The 10,617-nt window shown below is 39.5% G+C and overlaps 1 protein-coding gene across 2 annotated transcripts; it reads left to right on the top strand.

Moving 5' to 3' along the window:
- Nucleotides 1-1,259: 1,259 nt before the first annotated feature.
- RSL1D1 (ribosomal L1 domain containing 1) lies at nucleotides 1,260-7,693 on the top strand. Of its 2 annotated transcripts, none has more exons than XM_074158302.1 (9): nucleotides 1,260-1,333; nucleotides 1,434-1,573; nucleotides 2,341-2,479; nucleotides 3,108-3,256; nucleotides 3,413-3,514; nucleotides 4,128-4,221; nucleotides 4,309-4,449; nucleotides 5,222-5,434; nucleotides 6,797-7,693. In XM_074158302.1, the coding sequence occupies exons 1-9, from the start codon at nucleotides 1,298-1,300 to the stop codon at nucleotides 7,139-7,141; spliced, it is 1,359 nt and encodes a 452-aa protein (XP_074014403.1). In that variant the 5' UTR covers nucleotides 1,260-1,297; the 3' UTR covers nucleotides 7,142-7,693. The 2 variants fall into 2 exon arrangements, with proteins under 2 accessions (XP_074014403.1, XP_074014404.1); XM_074158303.1 differs by having other exon boundaries at nucleotides 4,309-4,443; nucleotides 5,225-5,434; nucleotides 6,797-7,328.
- Nucleotides 7,694-10,617: the final 2,924 nt, after the last annotated feature.

Here is a 10,617-nt window from a genome sequence, read left to right as displayed (position 1 = left end):
AACAGGCCAGCATGTCAAGGGCAACAAGAAGAGCTTCTACTGTGACAGTAGCAGGAAAAGGCCAAACAAGGACATGTGGGATGGTTGCTGAGTGGGGCAAGTGATTTTGGGTCCAGTTGGGCTGCATTCAAGGATCCTGAGAGCTGGGTGAAGTCAGAGCAAGACTCTGTCATCTTTAAAAGCAAATTGAGGGAGAGTCGCAATGACTGGAGAAAGGCAACTGTTCCCCCACCTTCAGAAAACACCAAAAGGAAAATCTGGGAGCCACAGACCGGTCACGCTCACTTGGTCCCTGGAAAAATCATGGAACAAGTCCTCTTGGAATACATTTTTGGGCACAAAAAGGAGGTGCCTGGGAACAATCAGCACGAATTGACCAACTGCAAATCATCTTGACCAATCTGATTACTTTCTATGAAAAAATGACTAGATTTGCAGACGAGGGGAAATGAGTGGATGGCATTTTCCTCAGCTTTAGCTCAGCTTTCAACAGTTTCCCACAATCTTCTTGTCCTAAACATTCTGGTCTGGGTGTGTGGCCAACCAGAGGGCAAACAGCTGGTTGGACAATGGGGCTTTGAGGGCAGAGATGATGGCTTGTACTCTATCTGAAGGCCAATAACGAACAGGGAAGTACTCCTGATATTTACCCTCAGACACGTTCTATTCAGTATCTCCATCAGTGGCCTGGAACATGGTCACATCAAGCTTGCAGATGACATCAGACCTGAGGACCAATCAGTGCCCTTGAGGGCAGGGCTCATATACAGAGAGACCTAGACAGGCTGGAGGGATTGGGCAACACAAAGCTTTCCATATTCAACAAATACAGAAGTCTGCATTTGGGAAGGAGTGGGGAAATGACAGGCTGGGGAGCAGCTCTGCTGGAAAGGACCTGGGTCACAGCAAGATAAACACAGCCACCTAAACATCTTCCCGGGAGGCAAAAGTGCCCACCAGCATCCCGGGTTGGACCAAAACAGCACCATCAATAGGTCAAGGCGAGTGCGATAAAACCCGTGTTTTCACTGCAGGACAGGCAGGCACACGGAGCGCGGCCTCCCTTCCTGGAGGCTGTGAAACCCCGGCAGATCACAGCCTTGAACGCCCTGCTCGCACCGGTCGGCCCGCCCGCCTCTGGGGCAGGCAGGAGAGAGGGACCTCGCGCCTCCTTTCCTCCCGCGGCCTTCACGCCGAGGGCGGTGCATCCCCCTCGACCTGCCCCGGAGGTGCCCTGCCGTGCCCCGGAAGGCGGCTGTGCGCAGCCGCAGGGACCGCACGTGGTGCCGGCGGAGCCATGGCGGGGGGCCCGGAGCAGCTGGAGCGTGCCCAGGTACGGCGGGCGGCGGGGCGGCAGGGGACGGGTCGGGTCGAGTCGAGTCGAGTCGAGTCCGGTCCCGGCTTTAACTGCGGCCGCGGCGGTGCCGTTGCAGGTGAAGAAGGCGGTGGAGGCCCTGCTGGCTTTCGCCAGAAGCAAGGCCAAGGGAAACGCGCAGCTTCTCAACGAGAGCGAGAACATCCAGCTGCTGGTGACGGTCTGGAAGGTCCCGCGGGTGGCACAGGTCATCAAAATGTAAGAAATTCGCCGTCGGCCTCGTAGTTACCGGGGTAGCTCCTGTCCTTTGGCTCGGAAAAGAGCACTTGGCGGATTCTGACCTGAAGGGGTTTGGCGGCCGCCGTGCCGTGAGCGGGCGCCGTCGGGCCGGAGCGCTGCCCTGCCCTGCCCCGCTCCGGGTGCCGCCGGTGCTCGGCTGTGCCCGCTTCGTGCGCACGGACAGCACTGGGTTTGGGGGGTGCCGGTCACAAGGTACGTGCCTTTCAGCCTTGAAGCTGAAGGAATCAACCTCCCCTTTGTCTTAACCCATTGCCAAATCATTAGAAAGACTCCGGCTTCTTTCTTGTGGTACCCAAAACTGAATGAAAAGTTTTCTTTTAAGCTGTCACAACACACTACATTGAGAAAGTTTACATATATTTATCTGGGCCTCGGTACTACAAAGACTTGCCTGTTGTCTGAATGCAGCCGTGGTATAAAGAGAGGAGCATGGATGGTTGTCCTTGTCCCAGGACCTGCGTGGTAGCAGCTCTTGGCAGGACAGATGGGTTCAGCGGTGTATCTGACTGGAGCCATGCTATGTGATTGTTTCACTTTTACAGCTCCATGTGCTTTAAAAAGTAGAGGTTCCGCCAAGGACAAGTAGTTTACAACGATCAGAATCTAGATACATAGCTCTCCTCTGGTGCTCGTTAAAGGGTAGTGATCTCTGCACGCAGTGTGGACCTAGTTCTGGAAGAAACGTCCTCCTGACATTCCCTGTCCGTCTCGTATTTTCGGTGTAGACCACTGCCCCACGGCATTCGACCAGAAACAGCTGAGGTTTGCCTCTTCACAAAGGATGAACCAAATTTATCAGCAGAACAGACTGAAAATCTGTACAGGAAACTTTTAATCCAGAATGGGATCAAAAGTGTTAGCCAGGTAAGAGAGAGATATATGGTGGTGCAGTACAGTACTGACATTTCTTTCCCCTTGTACCAACGGAAAGGGAAAGTAGTTGTTTTCTGCTATTTAATATTCCAATCTCAATGGTTCTGAGCTAGTGATCTCTAGTAAGATTTTTTCTGGCTATTCAAACTGTAGTTTTTCTAAACTTCAAAATTTACTCAGAATAATTTCTTCAGTTTGAAACAGGATCTCTAGCAATCAGATGTAACTGCTAGACAAACGCTCAATATTTAGTTTGAGTAAGCAACTGGAAAATCTCACAATGTAAAAGAGTATTTGAGTTCTTTGCAGCTGGATTGGATTGTTGATGCTACTAGTAATAAAAATAGAAAATAACTTGATTGTTGTATTTAACCTTGATTTAGACATTACCACGTATTCAAGTTCTGTTTGGTGATTCACAGTTACTGTGCAGGAGGTCTATATTGTTTGATTCTTAAAACGAAAAGTACTGTTTCCTTTTGCTATGGGTTGTCTTCAGCATTCTAAAATGACGCACCATGGTGGACTACCAGTTGCTCAAGTTAATTCTGTGCAGTTCTCAGAAGTGTTCCAGGCTGTGTTTTCAGCAGTGGGAACTAAACTGTTACTTGCATTGCAGGTCATCTCATACAAAACCCTCAAAAAAGAGTATAAACTATTTGAAGCAAAGCGTCGCCTCCTGAACAGATTTGATCTCTTCCTGTCTGATGACCGAATTAGAAGGCTCTTGCCCTCACATCTAGGAAAACACTTTTATGAGAGGAAAAAGTAGGTGTTTAAATTCCGTGTATCCGTTTTGCATTATCTTTTTTCATACTGGATTATTCTTAGTAAAGTTTTGGTGGGTTGGGTTTTGGTTTGGCTTGCTTGTTTTAGGTTTTTTTTGTAGCTTTTTTTTTTAAATTCCCTTCCTTTCTTTTTTAGGGTGCCTTTATCTGTAAACCTGAAAGCCAAAAATCTTGCTAAGGAACTACAAAAACATATCCAGGGGACTACACTCCCAGTTACCAACAAAGGGTGCTGTTAGTAAGTATGAGTAGATTAATACTTTGCTTGAAGGACGGTTGTACCTTAACTGTAGGAATTTTAAATGAGTTATTTTTATTCCATTAATATGTGAATAGAAGAGATTACAGTCAGCATTCCAGATATGGGCCATTTTGCACCTTAACCTGTATGAAGAAATCGGTAGTTCTACTTCTTAATAAGCTTTACTGTAAAGTTTTACTTTTTTTCTCTTTTTCCTTATATCTAAGGAATTTCTAGGCAACTGTCGCTGTCAAACAGCACATACAATCGTAGAAAAATATTTCTGTTAAATTAGGTAAAAAGTACTTCCAAAATATTCTGTTCTTGTAAAACTTTTTTTCATTTACTGTGTATCTAAAATTATCTAAATTGGTAATAGGCTTAGTAATATAAGGCAGAAGTTGCATATCCAAATACAGAAAGATTAATACAGGTAAATCTATTCTGACTGTTATTACAAAAGACTGCTGCAATAGCCAGCCATCCTTTATGAAAGTGAAGATAATTGCAGATAAGTGGGCTTTTTTTCATCTCTGAGTATGCCTAAGAATAAGTAACTTGACACATGTTTATTGGCCCACATATAAATATTACTCCTTTGTTCTTTCAGTACAGCACGTGTAGGTCACACTGGAATGAAAGCTGATGAGATACTGGATAATGTCATCGCAGTAGCTGAGGTGATTGCGAAGAAGTTACCAAAGGTACTGCTGATTGACTATGTTAAAGCCAAACCAGTTCATAATTTAGCCTTGTTATTTTTACATAACATACTGTTTTTGTTGTTGCAGAATTGGAAAAATGTAAAAATTCTTCACCTCAAAACACTTAAATCAGTTTCACTTCCAATTTTTACTGCAAATATCTCCAACTTGGATGAGCTTGACAGCCAGCCATCTCTCAAAAAAAAGGAAGTAAAAAAGCAAGTAAAGGTAAAAAAAAGAATTCTTCAAACTTCCCATAAAATGAAATTAGGATGACTAGTTCTTTGCCTTCCTTTTATGCACTATAGTATCCTATGTGTTGGATAAAAATGTTTTAGGAGTTGATCCCAGGCATTTATGGCTAGAAATGGGTTAGGCGCTTCTGACTCTGAGCACTTCAAATACTCAGTAATTCTAACAAAATCATGGAAACTCCCTGATAGGTTGTAAAGCAAACTGGAAATAAGTTAAGCATTTCTAGCCCTAAACTGTAGGGAGCTGAGATTCATTCTTAAAACACTTGCTTGTATTGTTTATTCACATTTGCCTTCTGAAAATACACTCATTAACATATACAGATACAGACTATTCATCCATTATTTATTTGCTAATCAGTGGCATCTGAATAATTCACAAGTTCATATACTTGTATATATGAGGGGAGGGTCACCTATTTTTTTAAGAAATAGAAAAATACTAGCTATTCCTTTGTACTGACTTCTGCTTATGTTTTGTCTAAAATAAATTTGGAGCATATATATTCAATAAAGACTGTAATCTGGACATTATTATTGTTTACTTATGAGCTGTTTATAATAAACTTCTGAAATTAATGCATTTTTTCATATTTTACATGTGGTTGACCAGTCCAGGTGTATTAAACAGCAATATTTAAATTAATGTTGCTAGACTCTCTTATTTTTCACCATATTGAAACAGTTATTATACATTTAAAACTGCTATGGGGGTTTGTCTGAGATGTACTTCCAATTAATTCTAGAAGGAAAAGAAGAAACCAAAGAAGTCGGCTAAAAAACTGAATTCAAGTCAAGTCACTTCAACAGCTGAAATTGATGCGGCTGCTGCTACCAAGGAGCTTGCAATAAAAGAAAAGGTAGAAGCAGTCCAAGAACAAGATGATCATCATGATGATGATGAAGAAGAAATTCCACAACTGGTGCCTATGCAAACAACCATCTTAGCTGAGCTGGAGGTAATTGTTGAATAATATTGAGAAGCTCAGATTTCAGTTAAAATTTAAGATTTGGAACTGTTTAAATTGTTCATTGCTCCTTAGGGAAGAGTGTGTGTTAACACACTTTAAGTGAACTGGGGTTTTTTTGTTTCTTTTTTTAATATATCATGAAACCAAGAGCTGAGGGGGGGAGGGAGGGTGTGCCTTGGAGATTTTTGTTTGTTTGTTTTGTCTTGAGGGTTTTCTTATTTCTTAGTTGACTCCTCTTACAGACAGAGGAAGCCAGTGATTATTGTCCTTTTATGTATTTTTCTGAGTAGTGGCAATTTTTGCCTGGGTCGAGTAACAAGCCTGAAGTCAGAAGAAAGGGTAAATGATTGAGAAACAGCTTTCAATACTTAATCAAGTGAATCATAAAATTTTAAATTCAAAAATTTTTTTAATCAAATTTTAATGTATAATTTCCTGCCTGGAGTGCAAAACTTGAGGAAAAACAAGTAACGTTCTCTAGGATGGTAATATACAACATTAACAATCACATAATATAAATTGAGAGCTAGCAGCTTGCATGAAATGCTGTACGGACTTACTGTTGTCAGTATTAGGGATGATGTGAATCATGTCATTAACCTGTCTGCAAAAACCAGACTGATAACACGTTTAACAAATATCTAGGAAAAATATTTGGATGAATAAAACAATAACACTTATAAATTCAACTCAGTTACACTGCATTCATGATTGGTGCATATCCTTAAACTCTTAACGATGCGCTTTTGTCCAAACTGAAGCTATGATTATGTGCAGGCCCATCAGAAAAACTCATACAGGTTGCTTCAAGCTGCTCTTCTGCAGCAGGTCTGGATTAGCTCACGTGATGTGTTTGCCAGAGACCTGTTTCCAGAGACCTGTGATAGATACAGTTAGAGTTGGTTCATGAGGGCCATTTGGGAATATGTGATGAATTCTAGGGAATACCAGGCCTAGTGCACAGATAGGAATGCAGTCAGTTTGTGTGTCTACAGCTGGACTTCAAATAGAACTGACTCTATTCAATAATCTATTAAGCCTGGCAGTGGGGCAAGAAGAGGACTGTGGTTTAAAGCTCTGCCAGCAGAGGTCAGTGATTTCACTGGCCAAGAGGATCCTTGCATTTGTTATATCTATTTACTTTATTATTTAATTTTTTTCATTATTTAGTTCTGTGTTTAATCTTCTGCTTCCAGACTGAAATGTGAACAGATTATTTGGGCTAAGGCAGAGTCCAGTCAATAGAAAACATTTGTCATTTATAATGGTTATAATGAATTATTCTTCTTGAAAAACAGTAGAGATGTTTCTTAGGTGGAAGGATAATTTTGTTGTGTGTCTTAAATACAGAAAATGGAAGCACGTCCAGAGAAAGATGACAACCCGGGCAAGAAAACTAAAACACTCCGTGGTAAGAGAAAGAAACAACCTCTAGCTCTGGAGACTCCAAAACCAAAATTTAAAGTTACAGAAGAGCTTGCAGACTTGCAGACATCACCGAAACAGAAAAAAGCCAAGCAGCTCAGCATGCCAAAGGAAGCAATAAAAGAAAAAGAGATGAAAAAGACTCCCAAAAAGCCTGAAGCAAAGCCTTTTGCAACACCTAAAGCTGGCAAATCAATACAGTCAGCCAAGAAGTCTTCAAAAACACCAAAGCAAGCACCCAAGAAAGTGCGCAAGCCACAGTCAGCATGAATGTTGTCTGTTGTAACACATTTTATATAGTCATTCAGTGGTGTCTTTTTAGTAAACAAATATATTGGTGAAGTAAAATACCTTCTTAAGAAAATCTGATCCCAAGAGATTTTTTTCAGAGACCTGTAATGATTCATTTGTGTTTCCTTCTAACTGATGAGCTGGAACAAATAAACTCACAATCTTAATAGGCTCTATTTCTTACCTTTTATCTCTTCCTGACCCAAACTAAAAGCACTCAAATTCTTTTAAGTGTCAAAGGGCAGGGAGGGCACTACTCCAGAAAAGAAGCTGAGAAGTATTGCATCTTCCTAAAGCATACCTTAATACTAGAACAGTCAAGGGCTGAAGCCAGAAGCATGCATACCAAGAGCAGCAATCTATTTAACATGTGATTTATAATGTGAAATAGCCGCTACCATTTTTTCTTAAAATGTTTAATATAATGAAAACAGGCTGACAGTTATTGATCCTATTCAGATATTTAGCCTGATAACAAGCCAAACTTAATGTATGTTTAAGCTATTTTTACCTAGGGCATTTGATGTGTTTAAAAAAAAAAAAAAAAGAAGAAAAAGCATGCACTTTTTTACTCATTGTATGCTTTGACCATTTGTACTTTATGACATCAAGAAAAATCTCCTTACCTTCACTTTTGGGCTTTATTTCTGCTGCCGGAACAATTGAGGGTATCGCTGCATGCTGGTCACAATACTATGGTCTCTTCCATCTGAAAAACACCAAAGCCTGTATGAGTTTCAGGTGTGCCAGCTAGGTGAACCGGTCCCATAAAGGCATAAAAAATATACACGGCAGAACTGAAAGTTTATATATTTGAAATTTTACAGAATAACCAAATGGTTGCTCTCTCTATGATTACTTCACATCCTTCTCAGAGTGAGAATACAAGGCAGATTTGTGATAAAAAGTCCTAGTGGTAAAAATCTTTTTTCGCAGTGTTTTAATCAAATCCAGATAGGAAAAAGTCATAAGAGACAAGAACGTTAATCAAATAGTATGTAACCAGTTTAATTTGCAGAGTTCAAAAAAATCCATCCCATCTCCTGTTTAGGACATCAGTAGATTTGCTACCTAGAAAGTAATTGGCTTCTAAATAAAAAGGGGTAAAAGAAACACTAAAGAGTATGAAAAGATTCTGTTTGATCCGTGGTGTCAACTTTCTGTAACCCATGATCTCGTTCTAGTACCATAAACATTTTTTAATCAAGAAACAAAATAATCAGACCCAAAAAAGCAAGTGTGACTCAATGATCCCCATTAGATCCATACTAGCAAAAAGATTCAATCTTGTCCAAAAGCATCAATTCTTGTCTGGGCTGCAAAATGCTACTTCGTTTTTGTAATAGAGAAGAAAGAGGATAGATACAGAACTCTCCTCCTTTCTGGAAATGTGCTTTTGTGTTTAATCATTCATGTTAAAATGTTTCTTAATTTGTAGATGTGCAGAAAATTATGAAATGAAGATCATAACTTCTGTATGAGTAATTGCTAGTGAACCATACTAGCTTGTAGGTGCTGGAAAAACACACTCTTCACACTGAAAATATTAACAAGTGCTGCCTTGAAATTCTGCAGCACCTTGAGCCAATCTATGTTGGGACTACAGTAGTTAGTCTTGCCTTTCCTTTGATAGCAGTATCGGAATTCATACAGCCAGGTAAGACAGGTAGAGCATCCAATTGACACAACTGCAAACTATATATTTCCCCTTGGGGAAAAGTGTACACATATATATATACATATAGTACATAGCAGAATTTGTTCCTTTTATGTTGCTTACTATCTGGGATTCTGACAGTTAAATAAGGTGTAAAACTGCTGATGTGATTTTTATTTTCCCTAGAAGTAATGTACTCTTTTATTAAAAAATATATATTTAGAATTCAGAAAATTAGTGAGTAATAATTTGACGTAGTTATCGCAGATCTTCACTTGGAGACATTTGCAGTAGTCACCCTTGCTCAGAAGCAGTAAGTTACCATTGTTGCAGGGGGGTAATATTTCTCAGCAGACTATATGTATTGAAGATCAGTGTTGAATGATGGAGTTAAATTTGTTATGTTTATTCAGGAAACTATTTCTTAGTAATGTTTTTCGTGCTTGTTTAAGAGCCTTGGGAAAACCTGTCACTTTGCTAATCAAGAAAGGAGGAAATATGAAAAACTAACATTCATTCAAGTTGAAACTGTGCCTGTTGCTGATGTGTTGCAGAATCAAATCAGGTGTGAAACACAATTGTTTCCAATTAACTAATTTCAACCAGCAAGCTCTAAGCACCAAACCACCACTTCACTTCCTTAGTACAAATGCTCTTGTAACAAAGATAACTGAATTTTCTGTACAGTCAGAAGCAGCTAAATGGAAAACACCTCCCTGAGGGCTGAGCTGGTTTAGCTCTGCAATGCACATGGGTGAGTATTAAGTTCAGTCTTATGTGAATAGCTGGTGTGCAGTAGTCACATCTGAGCCTTTGTAAGGACGCTTTTGGAAATAACCATCAAGAGACTAAAGCAAATCTCGTATGCTTATGTATAAATTCTTAGAAACCAACCATTTTTATTTCTGTGATATTTATTCCGACTGACTTTAGAAATAGAAGGTGAAAGGTTTAATAGACAGCAGAATAATTATTGAAGGTACTATATCCTTGACCTTGCAATCCTTATTTTATTTAAAAATTGAAGGTGGAAATAATGGAGGAATGAACTATAAAAGTCTTATAGGATATGGCTAGTAAAATTATCAGTCTTATAATAAATCTGTATGACCACAAGTTCTCTCAGGAGCCCCATAAATCTGAATTTAGAAGAGGAGCTTTGGTTAAATTCTTACGCAACGCTTTCAAGGGTACTATTTGTCCTTGACTAAGGTTCTGGGGTTTTTAATAGAAAAATGTATCTGTTATCTTTTTCTGTATTAAGAGTGTAGAATAATAATATTTTAAAATATGGAATTGTCAAGAGATACCTAAGCTCTTGAAACACCTCAAGAAATAACAAACAGTGCTTTCTTTACGTGGCTCATGTATCCTTGCATTGACTGCTTTGTGGAGACTGGGTAATAACTAATTTTTTTTTGTGTATCATTAATGTGTGCGAGTTCATGTCCTCTTTAGCAGTACTGAAAGTACAGCAGCTGTATGGAGGCTAGAAAGGAAGAGGAAGTTGGTAACTTTCAAAATATCAACATTCTCATTTAAAAAAAAAAAAGTGTTCTGTTTTATTATTAAAATTTGCTGCAAGAGTTAAACCTAAACTCTTAATTAGATTAAGGACAGGCTTCTGCAAGGAGTCTTTGCTTTTATTTGAAAGGTTTAAAATAAGGATACGACTAAAATATTTTCTTTAGTAGCACACAGTGTGGTGGTTTTGACTAGAATTTATTCTGTATTGCTCATTTGTTCTCCGTGTTTGTATTAAAGTGGAAGCTAACTGATGTTCCTCACAAATATAAAC

The sequence above is a fragment of the Numenius arquata genome, chromosome 14, assembly GCF_964106895.1.
Source record: "Numenius arquata chromosome 14, bNumArq3.hap1.1, whole genome shotgun sequence".
Lineage (NCBI taxonomy): Eukaryota > Metazoa > Chordata > Aves > Charadriiformes > Scolopacidae > Numenius > Numenius arquata.
This window is presented reverse-complemented; position numbering and strand designations above follow the sequence as displayed.